This window comes from Chelmon rostratus, chromosome 11, assembly GCF_017976325.1.
Source record: "Chelmon rostratus isolate fCheRos1 chromosome 11, fCheRos1.pri, whole genome shotgun sequence".
NCBI lineage: Eukaryota > Metazoa > Chordata > Actinopteri > Chaetodontiformes > Chaetodontidae > Chelmon > Chelmon rostratus.
This window is the reverse complement of record NC_055668.1, coordinates 27,079,366-27,105,059: the sequence shown is the minus strand read 5'-3', so window position 1 is coordinate 27,105,059 and position 25,694 is coordinate 27,079,366. Positions and strand designations below refer to the sequence as shown.

General features: G+C 44.9%; 4 protein-coding genes across 9 annotated transcripts; 2 read left to right on the top strand and 2 right to left on the bottom strand.

The window, feature by feature from the left end:
• Positions 1-533: 533 nt before the first annotated feature.
• Positions 534-2,477, bottom strand: LOC121613538 (barrier-to-autointegration factor-like protein). Its single transcript, XM_041946973.1, has 4 exons — positions 2,373-2,477; positions 2,162-2,215; positions 1,369-1,507; positions 534-962 (listed from the first exon to the last, which is right to left on the bottom strand). Exons 3-4 carry the CDS (start codon positions 1,492-1,494, stop codon positions 816-818), a joined length of 273 nt encoding a protein of 90 aa, XP_041802907.1. The 5' UTR covers positions 1,495-1,507; positions 2,162-2,215; positions 2,373-2,477; the 3' UTR covers positions 534-815.
• LOC121613535 (glycogen phosphorylase, liver form-like) lies at positions 2,245-8,426 on the top strand. 4 transcript variants are annotated; one of them, XR_006007200.1, is made up of 4 exons: positions 2,245-2,847; positions 3,112-3,370; positions 5,283-5,463; positions 8,059-8,426. XR_006007200.1 is itself a non-coding variant. In XM_041946970.1 (4 exons), exons 1-3 carry the CDS (start codon positions 2,840-2,842, stop codon positions 5,428-5,430), a joined length of 393 nt encoding a protein of 130 aa, XP_041802904.1. In that variant the 5' UTR covers positions 2,245-2,839; the 3' UTR covers positions 5,431-5,463; positions 8,059-8,426. The 4 variants fall into 4 exon arrangements, 1 of the variants encoding a protein (XP_041802904.1); XR_006007201.1 differs by having other exon boundaries at positions 3,012-3,370; positions 5,305-5,463; XR_006007202.1 differs by having other exon boundaries at positions 2,245-2,873; positions 5,305-5,463.
• On the bottom strand, positions 6,955-22,525 carry abhd12 (abhydrolase domain containing 12, lysophospholipase). 3 transcript variants are annotated; one of them, XM_041946951.1, is made up of 14 exons: positions 22,389-22,524; positions 19,601-19,775; positions 10,983-11,104; positions 10,470-10,575; positions 10,127-10,246; positions 9,992-10,022; positions 9,651-9,696; positions 9,358-9,490; positions 9,186-9,223; positions 9,013-9,092; positions 8,847-8,929; positions 8,530-8,608; positions 8,279-8,406; positions 6,955-7,495 (listed from the first exon to the last, which is right to left on the bottom strand). In XM_041946951.1, the coding sequence occupies exons 2-14, from the start codon at positions 19,771-19,773 to the stop codon at positions 7,450-7,452; spliced, it is 1,185 nt and encodes a 394-aa protein (XP_041802885.1). In that variant the 5' UTR covers positions 19,774-19,775; positions 22,389-22,524; the 3' UTR covers positions 6,955-7,449. The 3 variants fall into 3 exon arrangements, with proteins under 3 accessions (XP_041802885.1, XP_041802884.1, XP_041802883.1); XM_041946950.1 differs by lacking the exons at positions 6,955-7,495; positions 22,389-22,524 and adding an exon at positions 22,045-22,230 and having other exon boundaries at positions 7,699-8,406; XM_041946949.1 differs by lacking the exon at positions 6,955-7,495 and having other exon boundaries at positions 7,700-8,406; positions 22,389-22,525.
• Positions 22,526-22,539: 14 nt separating this feature from the next.
• Positions 22,540-25,618, top strand: gins1 (GINS complex subunit 1 (Psf1 homolog)). Its single transcript, XM_041946966.1, has 7 exons — positions 22,540-22,727; positions 23,227-23,291; positions 23,687-23,785; positions 23,866-23,956; positions 24,250-24,366; positions 24,437-24,511; positions 25,439-25,618. The coding sequence occupies exons 1-7, from the start codon at positions 22,653-22,655 to the stop codon at positions 25,505-25,507; spliced, it is 591 nt and encodes a 196-aa protein (XP_041802900.1). The 5' UTR covers positions 22,540-22,652; the 3' UTR covers positions 25,508-25,618.
• The last annotated feature ends 76 nt before the right edge of the window (positions 25,619-25,694 follow it).

Below are 25,694 nucleotides of genomic sequence, written 5' to 3'. Positions count from 1 at the left end.
TTCTACATATTAAAACACGTTGAGAAGTCGGAGTCAGGTCGCAGCTACATTTTTAACCAGATTTGTAGTTACTGTGTTCTGCCTTCGTGGGGCAGTAAAGAGTCATTCTCCCCACTGGTGAAGAAAGTTGGTTTTAGCAGTTACTGAAGCTTGTGCTAATATTTCATCAATCGTGAACCCGAATGAAGGTTCATTATTGTTTCCTACAGCGGCCATCTTGATTCTGGACCGACTCACGTAACTTCAGGTTCTTACACTCGTGGAGTTTTCAGCGCCACCAACAGGTCAGGACTTCATGACAGGATACCTCCAAAGCTAATGACCAGTGTTTACATGCTAACGTTGTATGCTAACATGCTAAGGTTAGCATTTTGTACAGTTGCTCCTCCCAAAGTTTCTCCCGTTTTTTTTTACCAGGATAACTTTTTTTTTTTAACTTTTCCAAATGAAGGTTTGACAGAGTGAAAACATACAGAAACAAACTGAGCTCGTTATTTATATTCAGTTGTTTACATTCAGACGCTAACAGACAGTTTGGACATAAAGCTTTTATTCATGTAAACTTTCCCCAATGAAACAAGATTGTAAAACAGGTAAACAGACACCTGACAGATCGCTGTGACATCACAGCCGCCCGCAGGAAGAGGCTGAAGATTCCCCGAAAACATTTTACATCAGCAGCAGCAGAGACGCTTTAACAGGTCTGAAGAGGCAGGAAGTGAGCCAGCCAGGGAGGAACAGGAAGAGGCGGAGTCTAGTGTGAAGAGGTGGAGTCTCAGATGAAGGGGTGGAGTTTCCGGTGAAGAGGCGGAGTCTCAGAGGAAGGCCTCACACCACTCCTTCAGACACAGGGCGCAGGATTCGGCCTGATGGGACTTCGCTCCGCAGGCGTCTTTGAGCCACTCAGCGAACATCTCAGTGTCTTTCTTCAGCAGCAGGAACTGACCCAGAACCACGTAGGCCTGAAACACACGAAACACATGAAACACATGACACAAATACACACTGGACACACAGTGGATGTTTGACTGTTTTCTTTTTTAAAACAGCTGATTTAAACAATCTGAAAATCTGCAACTGATAATAAAAATAACTAGTAGAAGTCTGGATTCAGATCATATTTGATGAAACCAGATTTGTTGACACAGAGGACAGAGTGGATGACGAGCAGCAAAGGGCCACAGACTGGAATGGAACTGAGCCGCTGGGCCCGCCAGGTGAGCTACCTGGATGCCAGGTAGAATCCAGTAAACAGCAACAATGAGCTGCGCAGTGAGGTCTGTGGCTGGAGTCAAACAGTGACTGCAGCCTGTAGGGGGCGCTGCAGCGGCTCAAGCACTAAAGTGAAGTTAAAGTGTGTTTTCTCACCTTGTCGAAGCCCTGCTGCTGCAGCGCCCTCCCCAGAACCTCTCCGATCCCCGACAGAGCCGTCACCGGTTTGTCTCCCATCGGCTCGCCGACAAAGTGCCGGTGCTTCTGCGTCGTGGTCGACATCCTGCCGGAACACCTGAACCAGAACCAGAGTCACGACAGATCAGTTTTTCTAATGTGACAGTTTGATGCTTTTCTCTGTTTCTGTGAAAAGGTTGAGTTCATTTAAACGACAGCAACACATCATATTCTATAAGAAGTACTTGTAGATCACTTCATGCTTCAGTTCACCTGGAGATACGAGCTTTTCACCGGACAGGAAGTAATCTTAAAGTAACTGTAACTAAAGCTGTCAGACAAATGTAATGGAGTAAAAAGTACAATAATTGATCTGAGATGTCGTGGAGAAGTATGAAGTAGCATAAAATGCAAATACTCATGTTAAGTTCCCAGAGTTTATGCTAAACTACAGTACTTGAGTAAAAATACTTTGTTGCTGTTCAGATGTGACATCGATTAATGATGTCTGAGCAGTTTTCGACTGAATGGGGCTTTTATTTTGTAGTAAAATGGTCCTCCAGGTTTCTGATTTATTTGGTTAAAATAAAGAAACTGAAACAAACAAAGTGAAGCTCCGAGCAGCTGCTGGACTCCCAGTCAAACCAGCAGAACCAGTCAACCAGTAGAACCAGTCAAACCAGTAGAACCAATAGAACCAGCTGCTCGGCAGGGGACATCACTGTCAGATTCTGCTGGTCTAGAGGCAAATCGGTTCACAGAGGGTTTTTACCTGCTGGTCCACACCTGTTGAAGGTGGACTGGGTTCACGTGCGGGAGGATCAGGCTGGTTCAGGCAGACAGAGAGAAGACACGTTTTCAACTTCAACACAACTGTCTGAAACAGAACTGAAGCCGCAGGTTTGACCGCACAAAGAACACATTAAACAACACACGAAAGTCACCTGCAGCAACAGGAAGCGGCCTATAGCGGCTCGACTCACCTGAGCTCGAGAAACACCTTCTGGACGAGCCCGCAAGAAAAAGCTCCCTTCTGTTGGGTGGAAGCGTTTTATTCTGAAAGCCGGAAATGCGAGCCGAGTGGTTTACGCTCTGCCTGTGACGTCAGGACGCAGGCAGTCAAAGACAGTTTGTTGTGAAGATGAGTCACTCTCTCAAACATTAAACACCGTCTCTGTGCTGGATTCCAGCGGCAGTGTGTTCTTGCATTTCACCACACCTTTCTTGGGAACTTTCCCCGGAGACCGAGACCCTTCTGCTGGACTCAGGAGAGACTAATTATAGTTTCTGTTCTCTACTTCCAGCTGTCGAGAAAAGACTGATTTCTCCAGTGTGTACCCACAGGAAATTGTGCCTCCTGATTTCAGTGACTTGGCCGCGCTGCACTTTTCATTTCGAGATTGAAGCTTTTGAAGCAGACTGGACGAACAGGTTCACCTCTACTGTCTTTATGAGAGGGTGAGATTAACTGCACATCAATAACAGTACGTTTCTGTATTCACAGCTTAACGTTATCTATTTTTCACACTGTGACGCAAAGCCACACATTAAGGCATCATTCTGGTTGGAAGTGTAATATATTGGAGAGAAATATTTAATTCAATGTTGTTGTTGTGTTTGAGGAGGAACATTTGTCACTTCCGGCCGCCATCCTTGTTCCGAGCTGAAATACGATGCAGATAAATATCTTTGACTTACTGGACTAACTGTTGATCTGATCAGCTGGAGCTCAGAAGCTGCAGGATCATCCTCATCATCAGCCCCCCCCCGTTGCTTTTTGGCGGAAACAGATCGGTGTCCGGGGCTCGAAGTTGTGCTGGAGACCAAGCGGAGTTTTAACGGACCCCTCCACTTCAGGCTGGTGAAGGACCGGAACGTAGCAACTCTGGACTACTACTTCGCCCTGGCCCACACGGTCCGGGACCAGCTTGTGGCCCGCTGGATCCGCACCCAGCAGTACACTAACGAGAAAGACCCCAAGGTAGGAGCAGGCTGGTTTATGACAGGGACTCAACTACTGAACTCCATTGAGAAACGTGTCGTTTTTAAGTTTCAGTAATTATCCTGACACCTGTCGGTGAGACAGACGTGAGTTCGGCAAACATTGAACCTAAGAACGATTCTTAATCCACGAAGAAAGACAAGACTTTGTTCATGCAGTAGAAAGCTCCTGCAGCAAAGCCGACCAGTTATTAAACTGGTGATTTGATGCAAATACAGATATGTTTGGTTTATTATTCATATCACATCTCAAAAGTATCTAAACACTGTTTCCTCACTTCCTGCATGCACTTACTGATCATGAAGGCAACATTAAATCGTCATATTTTTGACTGGAGTTTGGTTTGTAGTTTGTCTGTCTTATTAGGACAGAGCTGTCTGTGTTCAGTCACCTCGCAGTTTAATATATGTTGAGGTTTAAATCAAGTTTAGTCTGACTTGACCTTCTCCATGCAGGATCAAGTATTTTGTATCGGAAGATGAGAGCGTGAACCAAACTTCATTCAAATATCTAACAGTTTAAATATTTCCGTGATTACAGATTAAAGCACATCATGTGGAACTTTGGATATTTGCTGCTTTATTGTTGTCCAGTGCAGCTGAGCAGCCACCATTATTTGATTTCTTGTAGAATCTGTTTGATTCTTTTTAAAGATCATTTCATGAATATTTATAGATCAGAGGAACATGCAAGAGTAAGTGTTTGTGGGTCGCCTGGCAGGTGCTCCTCCTCCTCCTCCTCCTCCTCCTCCTCATCATCATCTGTTGTCAGTGACTCTGATGTTCTGTTACCATGTGAATGTGCAGCTTTGGCGCCTCTCAGTGGTGGAGTGAGGAACAACCTGATGACTCTTAATGTGGTGATGCATTTAGGAGGAACTCCTCTCAGTGGTGCATTCAAAGACACGTTGATATTGTTTGTTCCTCCGTCTCCAGACTCTGTAGTTCAGAAACTTAACGATTCTGTCTTCATGGATCCATCTGATGATTATTTTCTGTTCAGTGAATTCTTTGATCCATAAAATGTCAGAAAAGGTGAAAAACGCCCGTCAGTTTCCCAAAGCTCCAGTAGAAAGATGTTCAGTTCATTATAATCAAAAATGTGAGTCAAAAAACGTATAAAGAATAACTATTACAGAACAGAAAGCGTCAGAAAGCTTCAAAATAATGGCCCATTATGACTTTATATCGTTTTAGTCAAGTTTTATTCAAAATGATGTTTTGGCTGCTTTTCTACCAGGATACAGGATACTCTCTTCACTGAAGTGTGACATCACTTCCTGTTTACCTGTGCTGTATCTGCTGCAGGTACAACGCCGCCAAGTTCTACGAGTGTCTGCAGAAACTGGCTGTGAATCAGATTCAGAGCGGGGGTGTGTGTGTTTACGTTCTGCGTGCCTGGTGGCACCATCGAGCTGTGTATTCACTACAGAAATAGCTGTTTAGCTTAGCACAAAGACTGGAAGCAGGCAGCGACCTCTAGTGGTGGCAGTAATGATAGAGGGAGCACAGGAGGAAGTCAGGTGACAGGTGGAGTCAGGAGGCTGCTGTTCATGTCAAACTCAAAGTTATTTTACGTTTCATGATGTTTTTAACTCAAACTTTCTGTTTCATCTCTGAGAGTCTCTGTGAGCTGAATAAGAAACGCGTCAGCTTGAGGTTTTGGATGCTACAGATCATGTGACCATCACAAGAAATATATTCCAACCACTTTGAATCATTTTTGTTTTTGAGAAATCAGTGTTTTAAGTTTGGTCAACAGTTCCATATCCTACATTACCCATGAGCCTCAGCTGCTCTTCACAGTGTTGGTGACACTCTCCACGGGAGTTCTTGTAGCTTTTTATCAAAGAAGCAGATGTTTTGTTAACCCGGGACACTTTCCTGAACAGTGTTTCCTGTTTCCTGACCAAGATGGTGATCCGCAACATCGCTGCCTCTGGAAAGTTCTCCAGCAACCGGACCATCTCCCTGTACGCTCAGAGTCAACCATCAGGCGTGAAGATCTCATCGTCCAATGAACCGCTGTTTGAGTCCTGATCCACCACAGAACACCCAAAAACTGGAACTTAGGTCAGTTCTTTGTCTCCCTCGGTCGTACCAGTCTGTCCTCTTTAACCGTCAGAAAGTTAGCCAGCAGCTACGTGCTAGCAATCAAAACAGCTACGGCTAACATGAAGGAAGTCTTCACAGTTTACTAAAAGCTCTGAGTTCAGCTTCATCAAGAAAATTAAGAAAAGAAAACGGAAAAACAACCTTGTGATGGTTTAAACACCTTTTAAGATTCTATCCGATCTTCACGTTCACATCTGATTTATACATCATTCTGTTTTTTGAACAACATTCAGGTGCTTTGTCAGTGCAGAAGTCTTTAAGCCCAGAGGATGCTAACATCCGAGCTAATTAACGAATTCTGCTTTCAGCATTTTGTGCACTTGACTTATTTGATGGCAGCTTAAGTATCTGACCAGTCAACAGACTCTTTGTACTTTTATATAATTTAAAGCCTAACCTGGACCTTTAATCACATTAGCCACAGCTAATGCTAACTGATGATCTGAACAGCTGCTAGCCTAGACTGCTAAAGCAGACTCCAATAATCTCATAGCTTTTATTGAAAATAAATTATTTCGCTTAGCAACAGATTGTCTTCAGCTACAAACATCATCTTAACCTCTGCGCAGGCGGATTCAGACGTTAGACGCCACAAAGCGTCGCTGTCGTGACAAATTATTTTTATACTTTCAAACAAACGAGAACAGTTAACCACGCAGTCAAACAGGTAACGTTTGTAGGACATTTTATGCTGTTACAGGCGACGGCTCAATTCCATTCACTTGGTAGAAGTCAATGGAAAACAGTGAAAGTGAAGAACTTTGACTTGTTGTACATTTACCGTTTATTTTATTCCCTTGACTTTCAGATGAAGACTTCTTTTTGTTGTGATTTGGGATTACTGTGCTCGTCTTTTTGATTTTGTTCTGCACTTTATAGCTTCATTCATGCAGCTGAAGGCGTAAATGCTGCGTTCATGTCATGTGGGATTAAAGGTGGCAGTTGAAAAATTCTCATTGTCCATAAAATTTGGGTTTAATTGACATTTAGCATCATAATCGGTGTAGCACACGTTTATCTTGCAAAGTGTCTGATAGACGTGGAAAACTTTTTGGAAAAGTCTGTTTCCTTTTCAGAATTATGACTTGGATGTTGACGTGAACGAAATTTACAAGTCGAAAACTGAAAGTGGTGGTAAATTCGACAGGACATGAACGTGACAAAAAGGCCTGAGTTTGATGTAACAGGTGAATTCTGGGTAACGTAGTCCGTTCAGAATCAATGTTTACGGAACATGAAAGTCAGCCTGGCTCGACTGAAACGCTTCATGAAGTTCTGTATCTACACTCGTGTCTGAAAAGAAGCTTTTGTTCCACTTGTTCGCCGATGATGTCATCTTTTATCTACATAACGCTTTAGACTCTTACTTGCTGTCTCAGACGCGGCGTTTGTGTTTGTAAAATGGGCAGTAAGACGGCAACACCACCAAAAACCAAAACCACAGCGACATAAAACAAGAAATATTTAATTCATAATTCAAGTCATAACAGGCCTTCAGATGGAGAAGACATTTTTTAAAACAAACTGGATCCCGAAACCCTCCGGGCAGAAGACGTGATCCACTGAGTAACCGCGGCAACAGAAACAAACACAAATCACACAGATCGTAAAGAATCGAAATATTAAAAAGTAAAAACAGATCGCTCGCTTCTGTCACATCCGTCTGTTCGTTCTCCAGTTTGGTTTGATCGTCGTCTTCCTCTTCGCTCTACTGTACCTACAAACACTTCGTCTGGGTGGCGGCGGTCTCCGTGGCGACGCAGTGACGCCAGTGTCAGTGTGGGAGGAATGCGGAAAGAAAAGGAATGATGTGTTTGTGTTCAGTTCATGCGAGAATGTTCATTCCAACCAGAGAGAGGGGTGTGTGTGTGTGTGTGTGTGCGTGTGTGTGTGTGTGTGTGTGTGAGTGTGTGTGTGTGTGTGTGTGTGCGTGTGTGTGTGTGTTCAGGCTGAATCATCCATCTGTTGGTGAGCTGAGCCAAAGAAATCACTGCAACAAAAATCACAACAAAGAGGAAAGTTAGTGTCATCTTCAGGAAACCAGACTGAAGGTCTCAGGTGGATTCATTCAGTCAGCAGGTGTGTGTGTGTGTGTGTGTGTGTGTGTGTGTGTGTGTGTGTGTGTGTGTGAGGGAGGAAATCTGCACCTTCAGTGTTTCCACTTTCTCCTGCTTTAAACTCATTTCTGCTGCACCACATTTATCTGATAATCCAATAATATAATCTAGATTATTCTGAAAGGGCCACTTCTTTCTGTCTTCTACGAGTTAATGAGTGTAAACGCAGCGATTGCTCGACGGTCGTTTCCTGTTCGGTAACGAGACGCAGTGAAAGTTACCTGATGAGACTTCAGTTCTGTACATCGGCAGCTCCAAACAATATAAACTTCTCACAAACAACACGAGCGTCAGGTGGGATCTGATGCTCAGCCATCAGTCCTGCACCGTCTTTGAATCTGCAGGATTTACATCGATCTTAACGGAGGGAAGCCCCTCGCCCACTTTCTGTTTTTTTACTTTATATCTGATTTATGTTGTTTTTTCCACCTGACAGGTCGCTCAGAGGACGACGCAACTCTGAGACAGCTCCTCTGAGCCGAGTGCTAGTTTCAATTTATCCCAAATGATGATGATGGTGGTGATGATGGTGGTGGTGATGATGGTGATGGTGATGATGATGGTGATGATGGTGGTGGTGATGATGGTGATGGTGATGGTGGTGATGATGGTGATGGTGATGGTGATGGTGATGATGGAGGTTTTGTTGCTGGTACCTGAGGATGTTTGGCAGCTCTGGGCTCCTGTAGATGAACTTGTGCTTGTAGGCCAGCGAGGAGGGGAAAGGAACAAACTGGACTTTGTGACCGCTGAGGCTCTTCGACTGGGAGGCCATGTGGTACAGCTGCAGGAGGAAGAGGAGGAGGAGGAGGAGGAGGAGGTTAGTCCTGATTTGTTTTTATCTCTGAACAGAGCAAACACACACTGATTCTTCCAGAAAAACGTCTTTATGTGTCCGTGTCTTTACCTTTTTGCCCAGGTGGAACGGAACCACGCTGTCGTCCTCAGCGTGGAGGATCAGCACGGGACAGCTGATGTGATTCACACTGAACACAGACAGGTTCACAGTTAATGCTGCATTCAGGGACTCATACGTATGAATGACTGCAGAGTCTTTATAAAGTAACAGCCTCAGACGCTGCCTCTGCACGTCTAAAAATAAATAATGATGATCAGAAAAGTTTCTGAAAAGGTTCCTGAAGACTTAAAAAAGTTCCAGTTTTAATATCTTTGTTGAGGTCAAAGGTCACTGCTGCTGCAAACAGGAAGCTGGAGGTCACGTACTTCTCATCACTGGCGAAGCGAATGTTGTTGGCCGTGATGGCGTCCAGGAAGAACCAATCAAAGCCCGGCAGGTATCTGTACACCTGAAATACACACACACTGAGAACCAAACACACACCTACACCTGCTGTTTGTGTGTGTGTGTGTGTGAGTGTGTGTGTGTTACCATGGAGAAGGGGTGGCTCTTGGCCTCCTCTCTGATGTTTGTGAAGGGAGACTCGAGGATCAGAGCGTCTGGAGGACTTCCTGAAAACACAATAATCAATATTAACGTCCACTGATGACAAGATTCATCACACCTGCTCTGTGTGTGTGTGTGTGTGTGTGTGTGTGTGTTACCTCTGTCACACAGCCGTCTGACCAGGTTGGTGGCAACTCTGAAAATCAAAATGATCAGATTTAATCATCATCATCATCATCATCATCATCATCATCTTCAATCATAACTTCACTGCTGCTGATCTGAGTGTGTGTATTTATTTGTGTGTGTGTGTGAGTGTGAGTGTGTTACCCTGTCCCCAGAGAGTGTCCCCAGATGTAAAGTGGCGTTTTGTTGTCCAGCCGCTGTTTCAGCCAATCGTAGATGAAGAGAGCGTCTGATGTCATCCCCCCCTCTGATGGAGAGCCGTCGGAGTCCCCCCAGCCTACACACACACACACACACACACACACACACACACACACAGAGTTGTACTGACAGTATTAAAGGTGACAGCTTTGCTGATTAAACTTGATTAATTTGTTGATTGCAATGATTGACTGATTGATTGATTGATTGATTGATTGACTGAGTCGTTCTCTCACCTCTGTAATCAAACGTGACCACATGGTAGCCTAATGAACTGAGGACCTGAAGGAAGACAGAGAAGAGTTCAGTCTTCTGCCCTCTGGTGGTAGCTACCATGAACTCCACCTTCACCAGCAGCAACAGTACCGGGACAAACATTTGAACGCATCACTAATTAGAATCCATTACCATCATATGTGAGTGTGAAAAGATCCACTCTGCAGAACGAGTACTTTTACTGTTGGTATGAGTACAAAATACAAGTTCAGTATTCACCTACACAAGTACTATATTTGTACAAATGTGAGGTACTTGTACAGTACTTGAGTAAATGTTCTTGGTTAGTACTTTGTGTTACCTTGTACAGCTGAACTCTGTGGTCTCCTCCTCTGCAGAGAGACAACATGTTTATCAAACAGGTCAAAGGTCAAACACATTCACACATGACACTGACAGAGCTGTGTGTGTGTGTGTGCGCGCGCGCGCATGTCACCTGGTCCCTGCGTTTCCATGGAGATAGAGGATGACAGAGTGGGAGGAGCGGATCATGGAGTTGTACCAGTCGCCTTGTTTCCCCTGAGCTTCCCTCCACATCTGAGCAGGAACTGTGTGCCTGAAACACACACACACACACACACACACACACACACAGCTGAGTCATGTGGGACACCCATGGTGCACCTGCTGCAGCCCACACAGGTGTCAGGTTCACAAGTCTCACTGACATTCGCTTGCTGTTTGAGGTACTTTGTACTTGATCATCTATTGATGATGTTTCAGTGTTTTCAGTCATAGTTTCCACTGTGTGTGTGTGTGTGTGTGTGTGTGTGTGTTACCAGACTCCAATCTTCAGTCCGGTCTCGGGCTCCAGGTAGAAGTTGTGTGTGTGGTTCAAGCCCTGGTCCAGAGGTCTCTTCAGGTCAATGAAGTAGGGCATCCTCACTGTGGGGGGAGGGGGTCACATGACAGGTCACATGACGACTGACTGACACACTTCTGTCACATCTCATCTCCTGTTACAGCAGCTGTCAATCACTGTGTCCCTGTCCAATCACACAGGCTTCAAGTTTCACTTGTCTTTATTAGTCCGTCTGACCTTTGACCCTGCTGACACACACACACACACACACACACACACACACACACACAGTAGGAAAAAGCAGGATTTTCCTGTCGGAGCTGGTCGAGGTTTCTCCATTGATCGATCGATCGATCGATTGATTGGTTTGTAAAATGTTTGTTTAGTCTTAGCAACAGTGCAAACCTCGATGCTAATGGTGTCAGAGCTTTAGATCAGGATGCAGATTTCAGGAGGAAAGTTTCGTTTGTGTGTTTGCTCAAACGCTCACCGAAGTTGAGGAAGACGAGTTTGGCCTGGATGGACGGACAGAGCTTGATGATGAAGGGGATGGAGACGTAGACGACCAGCAGCCACAACATGATCCTCTTCAGCTTCCCCACCAGACCCAACCTGAAGAGACACGAGATGCAGATCAGTGCCGGAGCCCGGCGAGGCCTCTGATCAATCATTCTGAGCGATCAATCGATCAGATTCTGGTTCATTTATGACGCAGAAATGATGATTTGATCCACACAAACATGAAGCTGTGACGCGCTGCAGCTTCAGCGCGCTCAGGTTTGATTGGTCACATTCTGGACGAGCTTCAGCCGTCTGTTTGGACAGAAGCCGTCTGAGCTCAGCGAGTGTGTGAGTGTAAGCTGAGCCGACGACCCCGCTGCCGCCGGATCCTCCATTATTCAACGCAGAGAGTCTGAAACCTGACGAGCAGCACAGAACAACACGGCTGCTGGTATCAGGACGCATGAAGGTGCAAAAAGTACTGTAGTACTGTCAGCTTCATGCAGTAAAAGTACTGTCTGTGCAGTAAAACGTCTCCTGTGACTGATCCAAGGTCAAGCCCCTCCAAAGGGTCACCAGATCAACCTGAGGGGTCGTCAGATGATTGACGGGAGAGAAAATCTGAACTTTAGAAGCTTCTTGTGTTTTTAAAGCTGAATCTCAGTTTGTAAAGTAACTGTAACTAAATCAAATGTAGCAAAGTAAAAAGTACTGTAGTTGAGAAGAAGCAGAAAGTACCATAACTTAGAAATACTCAAGTAAAATGTGGAGGCCAGTGTGGAGGATTAAGGAGGATCTAATTGCAGAAATGGAAAAATATCTTCTGTTTTTGTTGCTTTAAATGGAAAAGTTATTGTGAACCATCAGTTTTCAGCAGTTACTTGTTCATTTTCTGTTCATGTAGTTGGACTCACTACTCTACCTGAACAGACAAAGAGCCTGTACAACAGACAGGACACGTTAACATGTGGGACCTGCGGAGTCCCACCAGGATCAGTACTCGGCCCTCGTAAACTGAATCCATATGTGCACGAGTTCATAAAACGACGTCTGAATACATCAGTACTTCAATGAGTTGATGAACTCTGTAAAAACACCTGAAGGAAGTCACCTTGTGAGCACATGAACTCAGAGCTCAGTCCTCCGTGTACAGAATACCACTGTGACTGTTTACTCAGCGTATTCAGGTTGAGATCATCAGAAAATGCTGTTTACGTGACGGTTTGAGTCCCACTTTCCGTCAGTTTCTGCTGTAAACTGCAGATTTGTCTTCATTTATCTGAGCTCGGAGTAAAAGCTGACGGTGACGCAGTAAAACTGTCGGACTGATTTCTACGGTTGAGTCAACAAACAGTCACTTTCTCTGTCAGAACACTCGACACCAGCAAAACAAATCCATTAACATCTAAAGGGTTCCTGGTCTGGAGAGCTGATCTTGTGCTTTTTAGCAATAAGGAAGTCCTCTGGTCTCGCTGTTTTGTAATTTAACTTCCTGTCTAGACCAGAAGTGGGACTGTGTCACGTTGCATAGTGTGACGTCTGCTGCTTGTGATCAGCGTCGCCTACATTTGATCAAACATGTGATCAGTTTTATATTCTAACAACAGACAAACATCACAAATATCACAGTTATATTCAAAATGTTCAAAAGCTGCTGCTGACACTCTGAGAAGAGAACTTCTTAATCCGTCATTAGTGTTGATGCTGGTACAGGACGTGTAGAGGACAAGTAGAGGACGGGTACAGGACAGTACAGGCCTGTACAGGAATGGCAGCCTGTCTGAAAAGAGCAGCTGGTTTATGTTTATGTATCAGTGTGCATGTTGTTGTGTTAAATTACAGACTGGACGTTTACTTATGTTAATGTATTATTACTGTGAAATCCATGTGCATTTCTGCAAGGAAGGCCCTGTGAGTACTTTGTTTCTCTACAATTGCTTGAGGTCGTGCTGTTACCATGTCTGGTGACTTGCAACAAGGTGAGTGACAATCCCGAAGTCAGGTCCTGGTCCACTATGAACACTTGACAATTTTGAGCCGGTGGAACTCAGGCAGCAGTTTCAATGGGTCTAAATGAAGTGCTCTTAAGATTAGGAAAGGTGTCCCACAGGGGTCTATTCTTGATCCGTTTTTATTCACTATAATAATATTATCTCTGCTACTTTCAAGTCTAACGCACATTTTTACGCAGATGATACTACCTTTTATGCCACAGGTTTATCTCGTCATCTGGTCATCCTTAATATCATTTTTTTAAATACTTCAGAGCTCTCTTAGCAAAAAAAGCTTGTTTTACAATTTGGCGAAACAAAATGCATGCTATTCTAAGAGTCACTGTTGAGTATCCAGCCTACTGCCCTTAGCCGAACGGTTCAGAAATTGAAATCGTTGAATGTTTTAAACACTTTGGAATCTGCCTTCATTCAATCATAGCACTTAACATTAGCTAAATGGTAGCATCGGATTAGCGGTTAGCACTAGCATTAGCAATAGCTAAATGGTAGCATCGGTACTGTATTGTCGTCTTCTGTTCTTCTTAGCGGTTAGCATTAGCTAAATGGTAGCATCGGTACTGGCCACTACCTGGAGCATCTCTGGGTCAGTTGAACGTGGCAGTGCTGTTTGGATTGTGTTGGAGCAGTGTGAACTGGCACTAGGTGGGGTGACTCTGGGATGCCGGAGTTCACCGCCTAGCCTCCTGGAGGTGTAGTGGGACTAAGTAGGCGAAACAGTGTTGAAGGGAGGTTTCCACCTGATGACCCCCAGAGACGTGTTAGGAATCACTGCTCTTTGGCAGGTATAGAGGCAGATTAGAGCTCCAAGGTTCTTCACTGAGAATGAATCCTCTTTTTGAGCACAAGTATCTTGTGTTTAAATTAACTATAAGGCTCCACTACAAACGCTGGCTCACTGCCTCAGAGATATACCGTACCTCATGTGACATTAACTGACGGAGGAGGTCTGGTCCTGGTCCACCGGCAACACGACGCAGAGTTACACAAACTTTACACTTTAATAAACTTTGTGATTAAGCAGATCTGATCCTGACTGAACAGGAATTCAGTTTCCAGTTGAGAAACTTGGGAGGGAGATTAACTCCCCCACACACACACATTCAGTGCGTGTGTGTGTGTGTGCGTTACTATGGTCAGTCAGTGGTGTGTTCAGCTGCAGGAAGCTCAGCAGCAGCTGGCAGCGAGCCTGCAGTATTATTAGCTGATGTCACAGACTGTGCTGCAACCTCAAGGTCACACAGAGGTGAAGCCTCCGCAGAGAGGTGGAGGTGGTGGTGGTGGTGGGTGATAGTGATCGGACTGCAGGACACACTGAACCCCATCAGTCACATGGAAAGTAAAGGTGGAGACCAGAACTGACAGTCCCGCACAGAGGGGGTGCACAGGATACATGCATGTATTATATTAAACTGTATTTCTTTCTGTCCACCAGCTGCTCACCAAAACAACAAACAACAACATAAAAACCAGAGACCAGGTCACATGTCCCAGTCTTAAATCTCATCAGTCACTCAAGTTAAACACACTGATGACACCTGGGATGACGGACTCCTCAAACACATACGTACAGCGTACACAGGAAGTGTATAACTTCACTGACGCTCTGACAGGCTACCTGGAGTGGATCAGGCATGGTGGCCACTATGGGGGTCAACTGACTGTCCAGAACTCACTCCATGCACCTGGACTGATTACTGACAACTTTCTTTACTTTAACACCACGTGTGTCCAGGTGGAACCGTGACAACCTTTCAAGAACTTCTTTCAGTGGACAGTCCTTAAGGAGACAGGCTGTTGGACCATCTGGGCCTGTGGTCTGGTTCGGCTTCGGTTTAGAAAGACTTGCGGCAACATCGCCCTCACTGATACGTGTTGGAAGTCTGAACAGATGTTTGTATGTCTCAGACCCTTCAAGCCATCAGATCTACAGTAAATCTGTTGAGGTCATTAACAAATGTCTGACTGTAACAGACGATCACGTTTCTACCAATCGATCGATGTGTTTTGTGTGTTTTTAAGTCAGTTTCTGTCCCTGAACTGTGTCCTCCTTTCATCTGTTCTGATACCCGGGACTTATTGTTTGGGAACAGTTTCAGACACGATAGAGTCTGTGAGTCCGTCAGCGTCCTGGCAGGACTGACATGTCTCAGTGAGTCTCCTGGAAGAGACTGCAGACCACAGCGGTTCTTTATGGTTTCACTCTCTGCACCGCAGCCTTGTATCTGAGCTACTGTTAGATTTCCACGGTTATTCCCACAGCGGCGATCAACAGTCTGGTTCAGACGGGTGGGACAGTCCACGCTGCTGAAGGGTACTCAGGTGAGTCCATCGCTGCAGCGTCACCAGCGGTCAGAAGTACCACAGTGACGACCGAACTCCTGGTCCAGAAGAGAATAAATCATGAGTATACAGTCCTGCGTGGCCTCTGATTGGAGTATTTTGTAGTTTGTTGTAGTGTAGATCCTCCTAAAGGCTGCATGATGATGTCTGAGCCAAGTTTCTGTAAAACCAACAAGGTTCATGTCTGAATTCAGTTCTATTCAGCTCTCCGCCTGAGTTCTTCCAGTTTGTTGGGTCATGACGGCCATGGACATCCGTCCCCGGTGACGCCTCGCGGCTCGTCCGGACCTGCTTCTCCTCCTCTTCCAGTCACCTTTCAGGCTGCTGCGGACTGTTCAGGTTTCAGACCAGTCTGCAGGTAAGTTTACTGATGAGGACCCACCGAGACTCTGTGGGTGAGGGCGTCTCCTCGGCCCCCCCAGCAGCTGTTCCCAGACACCGACGGCATCGCGTCCGTATCCAGATGATCAAGAATCGATAATAATAACGAACCGCCCCCAACAGCTGACAGATGTAGAACATCTTCTACAACAGGTGGAACAGTGCCACCATCTAAAACGAGCCCACGACACCTGGACAGGTGCTGACGTAACCTGGTTACCCCCCCACAGAGTACAACATCAGGACCGAAAGGTGCTGAGTCACAGTCAGAGCTGAACCATTCAGGAAAACATATGAGTCATAAAAACAAGAACAAGACAAACTGATCTGGAAATACTCAGGCATGTTCCTGTTTCTGCTGGAGAGTAACTAAGTACATTTACTCAAGTACTCCACTACATTCATCTGACAGCTTTAGTTACCAGTTACTGTTACTCCTTCAGATTTTTATGCCACACACACACACACACACACACACACACACACACACACACACACACACACACACACACACACACACACACACACACACACACACACACACACACACACACGTCTTCTGTCGCTCCTGAACGGTAACGAAGTGACATCAGGAATCGAACCTGTGACCTGAACCACATCAGCAGTGAGGTCACTTCCTGTCTGGGCTCTGACGCCGAACACACACACAGACTCTGAAAACAACGTGTCACTTCCTGTCGGTTCCTCGTTCACATGACAGATATCTAAATCTGGACTCACGTCTGTTTAAAGGAGGTCGAGAGTTTCCAGCAGCAGACTCAGATCTGTCAATCAAACAGAATCTAAATACACAGAAAGTACCAGAAGTAAAAGTACTCAGAGGAACAGAAGTTATTAACTGGATGATAGTTACTGCTGCATTCAAGGTAAACATGAGCTCATTTTAGTGCTGAACATTTTATAACCACGTATAATTTATTACCTGCTTCTCCTCTGTGTCATCATTATTTATCATTATTATTAATAATAATTACTATAATTATAAAAAGAAGCAGGAAGTTCAGCATCAGTGGTATCAGCGAGGCGTCTGTTCACCCTGCTGCTCCACCCGGCCCCCACCACAAGGACTCTGCTGCTCTGACTGTCTGTGAAACGACCACAGACTGAAATCCTTTTCAGTGTCAGCTGTGATGTGACGGAGGCTGAAGACGCACTCTGAGTTAAACTTTCCTCCTTTGTTTCTTCTTCTTTGAGGTTTACGTGCGAACCATCGAATCGCTGCGTGTTCTGACGGTCTCTCTGGGTATTTGTACGTGTTATTTTATGTATACTCTCAGTATTTACACGTCTCATCTGCGTCTCACGGACAGAATCGGTGTATTGGACCTCAGACAGTATGAGTGGAGCTCAGATGTAGACATGTCTTCTTTCTGTCTCTGCGAGCGTGGACGTGTCGCTGTTGGACGTCCCTCTCAGCCGTCTGAGGACTGAGCAGCGTCCTCCGTCAGCAGGTTGATCTGGTTGTGCAGGTTGACCTTCTGTTGGTGTGTAATCTGCCACGCAACACTAATGAGGATTAAGACAGAAGAAGAGCGAAGCTGAGGGGACGCGCGGCAGCGGGACAGGCTGTCGGTCTGAAACTTAGCGTCCTGACGTCCATCACGTGTTTCACTGCGCTGAAACAACTGCTGACACACAAGTGAGTCAAAGCTGAAGCAGGAAGCGACGCTGCTGAGTCTGACGGATGAATCGGTTTAGTAAAGCGGATTAAACGGTTTGTTCACTTCCTGTCTGGTCGTCTGACCTCTGGTGCTGCCTTCATGGACTCCAGAGTCACCAGATATCAGCGTTAAAGTCTGTGAAGGACACGTCTGAACAGGAAGGAGGGACAGGACTGCCCAAATAAGAGCCAGGGAGCAAAGAAACAAAAGAAACTGGTTTTCTGTTGACGGTGTTTATCACATGACCTCTGTCTCAGAGCCAGACTACACTCGAACACACCGTACACACACATGTACTCTGTACTGCTGTCAGAGTATACAGTGAGTGTACAAAAATATCAACATACTAACCAGGAGTAATAAAACACAATGTGCAGTTATTTACAATTTGAATATGAGTGAAAGTGTTAAATGTGGAGGATTCAGCAGGATCAATGAGCAGAAAAGGACAAATAATCTTCATCAGTGTTTAATCACCTGACAGTAATCAGTGTTTCTGTTAGCTCAGAATGAGTCCGCCATGTTTCTACAGGAGCCCAGAGGGGACAACAAACACCGAGTCCACAGACACTTTCAGGTTTTTACTGTTGCTTCTCCTCCACGGTTGAAAAGGCAAGGCAAGGTGAGGCCCGGTCACTCGGCTGTAATCTGCAACTTCACCACTAGATGCCACTAAATCCTACACCTGCCCCTTTAAGTAAACTTTTACTGAAGTCAAAGTACTCGATGCAGAAAAATAGATGTTCAGATTGATTCCGCTCTCATGTCTGTATGCTAAATATGAAGCTAAAGCCAACAGCTAGTTAGCTTAGCTTAGCATGAAGACTGGAAACAGGGGGAAACAGCTAGCGTGGCTCTTTCGAAAGCTAACAAAATCCAGCTCTCAGCTCAGCCAAAGCTCACTGACTCAGAAATGCTCCAGTTTAAAGAGCTTTGAGTCGACCTTTTTCTCGGCTGACCAATAGATAAAATAGTTTAATGATATGTTGGCCGATAAAAACGTTTTTCCACGAATAGTCAGTTTTGATTTGAATGATTTGATTTGTTTTAAAGTGATCCACAGTGGTCAGGACACTTTATTCAAGTGTGCAGCTGAACCCGTCAGCGCTCTCTGGTGGACAAACTCTGCAACAGAAACTCTGTTTTTCATCATCTCAAAGACACTGATTCCCAAATATCTGTCATAAGCTTATATGTCATGTAACCTCAGGTCATGTCTAATTAAATTCCATCTGCAACACAAACACCTGCACAGGTAACATGCTGATGTCACTGTGTTGGTCTGAGGGTGATCAGCACGTTCCGGTCCGACCAGCACACCGGCCTCAGTGAAATCAGTCAGACGAGTCGGACTGATGTCGCCTTTAATGTGGGTCGATGCACATTGGTGAAATTTAAAGGTACAGGATGTGATTTCTGCCACCAGGGGTCTCTCAAACAGAACAATAAAAAAAAGCAGCACGGGATCATGGGAGCTGTTGTCCTCATTATAAACAACAGATAAGCATAGCAGATCATCACAGCAGAAAAGTTACAAACATATCTAACGATACATTTAGTCACGTTTTCACACTTCCTGTCTCAGACTCTGACGAATCATCTGCTGTTTCCTGTGACGCCACTGACAGGCGACCAGTGAAACGCAGCGTTAGCTTGAATAACATTACACATTTCTCTGGTTTGAACATTGATGCAAACTAAACATTTCTTACACAGGTTGATTTGTTTTTAGACATTTGAATGCAGAAATGTTCAATCATGATTCGGATTCAGAGACTCCTTCAACCTTCACAGGCGGAGCTGCAGGGAAAATACTTTGAAATTTTTGTCATTATAAAATTTTGTCTAATATTGTGGCAACGAATATTTGAGACATCTGAGAATGTCATTTTATTATTTCAATTATTTTAATAATGTCTTGAGATTTAAAATGTTCTAAATATTTGTACCTTTTAACACAGACTAGCATTTTTAGATTTGTTTAATCTTTTGCCAGAATTAGCTGTTTGCTAACCAAAAATATTTTTCAGACTTCATTCATTTTCAATTCGTAATTATTCAATTAATCAGTGTTTTCTAAAATATTTTTTGATCATATTCCAGCATCTTCTTTTTGAATTAACTTTATTTAGATATTAATTTTAATTAATTTGATTGTGCTGACACACCTGTCCCGGACCCGGTCTTACCTCCTGAACGGTTTCCCCATGCTCCCCTCCTCTCCCGGGCCCTGCCGGCCGCCCGCTGCAGGCCCCGCTGCTTCCCCGCCGGGACGCTGCTTCAGGTCCGGGTCGCTGTCCAGCAGAGTTCCGGTGGTCCCGCTGTCATGCTCCGCAGTCAGCGAGCTATTCCGCTTTCGCATCACTGGAAACGTTACAAAAACAAATATTAAACGGAGGAAAACCGACTGAATGACGAGCCGTTACAGCGGGCCTGTCAGCGGGGAGGAGGCCGTTAGCTGGCCGGGCGATGGAGCGCTGAGACCCGGTGAGGACGGAGTCGACTCCCCGCTGTGCCTCGAGCTCTCTGCCTGCACTGAGATCCGCAGAGAGCCGCTGATCAGCACCGAGCTCCCACAGCCAATCAGAGAACGGTAACACAACCACGTGGTCTCACTGTGCTGCGTCCAGGGCCCCAGGGGAGCGTCGGAGAAAAGACGACCAAAACAAAACCGGTTTATAGAAATTGGGAAAAACTGACCTAGTACATGGTGCCTTCATGTTCACCTCGTAAACGTAACTTCCAGACCCCCACCAATGAAAATCAAGTCTTTAGGCTGTTAACATGTTATTATGGTGTTTTTTAAATATACAAGACATATCACGAGTGAAATATGCAGTTAATATCACGACTGAGCATTTCCATCCTGGAAGTGCAGCGGACCAATGACAGCCTGACAAACAGATTCAGACAGCCAGCGTTTCATACATCACAAACAGGAAGAACCAATCACTTCACGCTGTTGGGCGGGGCTACGCTGAGACAAGGGGTATCAGAGGAGAAGCTGGGTGGAGCTACTTATTACTGTTTTACAAATTAAGCTTTGCAATTTTCAAAACGAAGGCAGAGACATGTTCCGAGTCTCCATGTTCTACAAGAGGATCTGAAACTGTGAGAGCCAGCCTGCAGCCTGTAGTCACCTTTCTACTTCCTGTCACATGACTTCTACTGAAGCTGAACGCCGTTTCATCTATTTATCCTGAGAACACATCGAGTACGAGCCGACACACTGCTCCGTTTATTCTCATTTCATTTCTGCTGACAGCGTCCAAACAAACCTGCCGTGTGTTAATGTTAGCCTACGTTAGCCTGAACGTTACAGGATGATTTATGTCATTTTCATGTGCTTAGATCTGACTTTCCACATGAGTTCCACCACAGACAGAGCAGAGGGAATCATTTATCATTACACTAAAGAACACACAACTCATCTAGCTAGCACAAAAATTAAACTGACAATTAATAGGACTGTAATAATCTTACTTTCTCTCCTGGTAACCTCAACTCAGAGTATCTCCTGATAACGAGTACTGGACCAACGCCAGCCTTCTGAGTATTCAGATCCTTTACTGTAGTACTAATACCACAGTGTGGAAATACTCCACTGCAGGTAAAAGTCCTGTATTCAACAACTTACTGAAGTCAAAGTATGCAAGTATCATCAGCAAAATGTACTCAGTCTGAACAGTAAAAGTACTCACGGTGCAGTAAAATTGGCAATATGTTTTTTTTTCGCTGTATGTAATGTACACAGCGTTTCTTTTTGTTGTATTTCTTTTCATTCTGCGGTGGTAAAGAGAATTTACCCGGCATAGGATCAATAAAGTTTTATCTTATCTTAAATGTTTCTGTCAGTGTTTTTCTTTTCTATCTGATGTTTGTGGTTTAATATTATTGCTGCATTAATGTGCATGCTGCATTTCATTCTTTATATTCTGCTGGGCTTAATCACAGAGATGCATCATATTCTATAAGATCATCATGTTTGTTATGTGGTACAGTACTTGAGTAAATGTACTTAAGTCGCTGCAGGAAACTGGGTGAATATCATTTACTGAGCTCGGAGAATTTGCATTATTTTATTTTGCATTCTCCTCGTTCAGTAAACTATATTTGAGCCTCCAGAATATCATCAGCTCACCTCTGCATTCAGCCAATCAGCTGCCTCTGTGACAGCCAAAATCAAAACACCTGATGGCTCTGGAGGAGCTGCAGCTCTGTCACCACGTTCAAAGACAACCAAAAAAGTCTGAAAACAGATGTTCTGGTCTTTGTGACTTGTTTTATATTACCAGCAGACTCTTGTGATGAGCTTTGTGTGGAGTTCTGTGTTTTCTGTCTCGTGTGTTCTTCTTTCATGTTGTTTTTACTGACTATTACTGTGCTGTCGTTTACTCTGACAAGCCATGACACCACAGAGTGAATTAGTTTGAAGCAGTAATCTGATAGGGGACGGCCCTGAACACAACATGTCCGCATTCTACTTCTTTCTAACAAACATTCGAACTTTACTTTAACTTAACTTTTTTAATCTTTCTGGCTTCAGTGCAGCATTTCGTGTGTTCGTCTTTTGCAATAATAATGATAAACATCCATTACAAAAACAACACAAAGTCCCACAAAAAATATTTACCATTTCAGAGACTCTTTCCTTTCCCACGTAACTTGAATGCAGCATTTGACCACACGGCGAAGTTAGCCGGGAAGCTAATCTGCTAACTCACACAGCGACACTAACGAACTACAATGTCCCACTTTTACTGTTTTAACAACACACACAGTGTGTTGATCTGGCTCGCATCGCCTCTGGTTTCACTGCCGTCAGTGGAAGCTGTCTGACGGGTTTATTTTTAACCGGCTGCTGTGGAGGCTGCGCTGTTCGCTAACCGGAAGTCAGACTAAAACCGTGGTGTAACAGCGATAAACTACGTTTTTCCACTGAAAACTGTCCAAATAAACTAAAATAAACACACTTACCCCTCAGTCTGGAGGCATAACGAACTCAAATAAAACGCTAAATTTGTTCGGCAGCCATAGCTCGCTGGGGTTCGCTGGTTTGATGTTTGTCCCAACGCGGCAGCCGGAGCGTCACGCCATCTTGTCACGTGATCATAATACGGAGCTCCAATTTTGCCGCGAAACTGAACTGAGCTGCACAGTGAGAGTCAGAAGCTTTAAAGTTTGAATAAACTTTTAATTTATAGTTTCGGTGTTGTCCTGTTTGTGTTGAACGGTGTCGGGATGTTCTGTGAAAAAGCCATCGAGTTAATCAGAGAACTTCACCGGATGAGCGACGGACAGTTGCCCGCTTTTAACGTAAGTGACCTCCGTAAACATTTGCGGTTGTCCCGAACTTCATTTAAAAATCCAACATTCTTAAGTTTTCCTGCTGATCAGAAGACACACAGACACATTAGAACTGTTTTAAATAGGTGTGGATCGAAAACCTGGGAACTCAAACATTTCGGCAGAAACCCAGTTCACCAAACCGCAGTTATTTTTACATTTCCGTAATAAACAAGGCGACACAAAGTTACCTGAAGCAGAGTTCATGTTGTTCATGTGCTGCTGCCTGGTGCTGATCAGTTAGTGCCGATTGATCAGCTGCTGTTCATGTCATGATAGATGTGTCGTCGCTCACTAACAGTAAGAATGAAGTCAAAGTAAAATTGGCAGATTTTTAAACGGAGTTCGGACTCAACAGGTTGCAGGTGCGGCTCAGACTGGACTCAGCAGCAGGACCTGATAGATCCGGTGTTGTGGACTCTGGTGGGTTGTGGTTCTGCACAGAGCTCATTTTCTGGTCTTGTTCCAGGAGGATGGACTCCGACAGGTTCTGCAGGAGATGGAAGCTCTTTATGAACAGAACCAGACGGATGTGTGAGTCCTGACAAACACTTTTTCTGTTTTTAATGGTGTTATAAAGAATGCAGGACGTTAGAAATGTGTCGATTTGTTTTTATCACAGATATAAAACGAACCGTTTCATTAAATCCATTTAATTTAAACAGAGAATAAAACTAAAGATGACCAATAGTTGATCAGTCTGTCTCTGTCTGTGTTTGTCTCTGTCTGTCTGTCTGTCTCTCTGTCTCTGTGTTTGTCTCTGTCTGTCTCTGTCATTAACTCTGTCTGTCTGTCTCTCTGTCATTGACTCTGTCTGTCTGTCTGTCTCTCTTTCTGTCTCTCTGTCTGTCTGTGTTTGTCTCTGTCTGTCTCTCTTTCTGTCTCTCTGTCTGTCTGTGTTTGTCTCTGTCTGTCTGTCTGTGTTTCAGTAACGAGGCGAAGGCTGAAGGTCGAGCTGACTTGATTCCCTCCATTAAACTGCGTCACTGCTGCCTGTTGAGGAACCAGCGCTGCCTCACCGCCTACCTGTAACCACCTGACAGCTGTTGATCATGTGACCCGTTCATGTTGTTGTATTTATTAAAGATGAAACGTCCCCCCCCCTCAGGTACGACCGCCTGCTGAGGATCAGAGCTCTGCGGTGGGAGTATGGCAGCGTGCTGCCCGCTAATGTCCGCTTCCACATGTGTGCAGAGGAGGTGAGTGACATCACTTCCTGTTGAATCGGTCCGACATGAACATGTGACACATTAGGCTGCTTTCACACGTGGACCTCGGTTCATTGGGTGCTGTTCACACTGACAGGCTGAAAGCAGCTCTCTGATTGGACAGATTTGATGATGTCATCCTGCATCATCACAGAGAGCCCATGAGGAAATAACTTATGAGTTTGATGACGACTGTCAACCGTCTGAGACAGAAGACGAACCACAGCTTTGACAGACAGTAACGTGTGTGTGTGTGTGTGTGTGTGTGTGTCTCTCTCTCTCAGGTGCAGTGGTTCGGTCAGTATAAAAAGTCTCTGGCCTCCTTCATGCGGTCTCTGGGTGGGGGGGAGGGTCTGGACATCACTCAGGACATGAAGCCTCCAAAGAGTCTTTACATCGAGGTGAGACGCGTCTTTTACTTCTTTATTCACTTCACCTTTCACCAGCTGATGCTGACATCACCTTTTCCAGGTGAGGTGTTTAAAGGATCACGGCGAGTTCGAGATCGATGATGGGACGGTGATCCTGCTGAAGAAGAACAGTCAGGTCAGAACAGGAAGCTGCTTCTTCTTCTACTGCTGTCACCTACACCACCATCATTAACTTTAACCTGTCGCACTGATCCATCACTGTCTGCGTCCTCAAGTCTGTAGTCCTGCGGGTCTGTAGTCCTGCAGGTCTGTAGCTCTGCAGGTCTGTAGTCCTGCGGGTCTGTAGTCCTGCAGGTCTGTAGCTCTGCAGGTCTGTAGTCCTGTGGGTCTGTAGTCCTGTGGGTCTGTAGCCCTGTAGGTCTGGGGTCTGTAGCCCTGCGGGTCTGTAGTCCTGTGGGTCTGCAGTCCTGTGGGTCTGTAGCCCTGTAGGTCTGGGGTCTGTAGCCCTGCGGGTCTGTAGAGGGGACATAATGATTCATCCTAACAGACAGCAGCTGCTTATCAGTCAAACAGGAAGTTGTCATCTTTATTCAAGATTCAAGAATCTTTATTGTCACTGAGCAAAACAGGTCAATGAAATTTACGCTGCACCCCCCCCCGTTAGAAACAAGATAATAAGAAAGATTATAAAATAAAATTAAAATACTAGAATAAAATAAACCAACATGCAGTAAAAATATTTGTAAATGCAATTAAAAATATACCAGAAATGAAAATATACTAAGACAATAAACAATAAATTATACCAGTGAAATGTGCCAATATACTCAAATGTATATAATTTAGTTAAGCGTGTGAGTAAATGTTAAGGACACAGAAGGTGAAGGTGAAGGTGAAGGTGGAGGTGGAGGTGGAGGTGGAGGTGGAGGTGTAAAGTGCGGTGTGCAGTGGCTCATAGTCCTCAGTCTCTCACTCCAGTGGGGGGCTGCTGGGGGTGATAGCTCTGACAGCTCTGGGGAGGAAGCTGTCCCTCAGTCTGTTGGTGGGGGTGCGGATGTTCCTGATGGAGGCGGTACAAATGTGTCTGTCTCTCTGTCCACAGCACTTCCTGCCACGGTGGAAATGTGAGCAGCTGATTCGTCAGGGCGTCCTGGAGCACGTCGTGTCCTGATGTCACAACATCTGAGAGGATTCATCCAATCACTGACCAGTCTGCAAACCGTCTGATTCTAAAGCTCGGCTGTTTTCTCTAAACCCGACAGTCTGAAACTTTATTCTGACGTTAAAATAAAAGATTTCTTTTTCTAAATGTTTTGTTCAGTTTTTTTCTGGTGGAGTTAGAGTAACATTAAAAACGT

Excerpts from the sequence above, each read along its gene's own strand:
- abhd12 (XM_041946949.1), bottom strand. The coding sequence starts at position 19,773 with ATGCGAAAGCGGAATAGCTCGCTGACTGCGGAGCATGACAGCGGGACC. Across the intron at positions 10,576-10,982 it reads ACTCGTCTTCCTCAACTTCG|TGAGGATGCCCTACTTCATT; the intron begins GTGAGCGTTTGA and ends CTCCCCCCACAG. Across the intron at positions 9,224-9,357 it reads GGACACTCTCTGGGGACAGG|AGTTGCCACCAACCTGGTCA; the intron begins GTAACACACTCA and ends TTTGATTTTCAG.
- LOC121613538 (XM_041946973.1), bottom strand. The coding sequence starts at position 1,494 with ATGTCGACCACGACGCAGAAGCACCGGCACTTTGTCGGCGAGCCGATG. Across the intron at positions 963-1,368 it reads AGCAGCAGGGCTTCGACAAG|GCCTACGTGGTTCTGGGTCA; the intron begins GTGAGAAAACAC and ends CGTGTGTTTCAG.
- gins1 (XM_041946966.1), top strand. The coding sequence starts at position 22,653 with ATGTTCTGTGAAAAAGCCATCGAGTTAATCAGAGAACTTCACCGGATG. Across the intron at positions 23,786-23,865 it reads CGCTGCCTCACCGCCTACCT|GTACGACCGCCTGCTGAGGA; the intron begins GTAACCACCTGA and ends CCCCCCCCTCAG. Across the intron at positions 24,512-25,438 it reads TGCTGAAGAAGAACAGTCAG|CACTTCCTGCCACGGTGGAA; the intron begins GTCAGAACAGGA and ends CTCTGTCCACAG.
- LOC121613535 (XM_041946970.1), top strand. Across the intron at positions 3,371-5,304 it reads CTAACGAGAAAGACCCCAAG|ATGGTGATCCGCAACATCGC; the intron begins GTAGGAGCAGGC and ends TTCCTGACCAAG.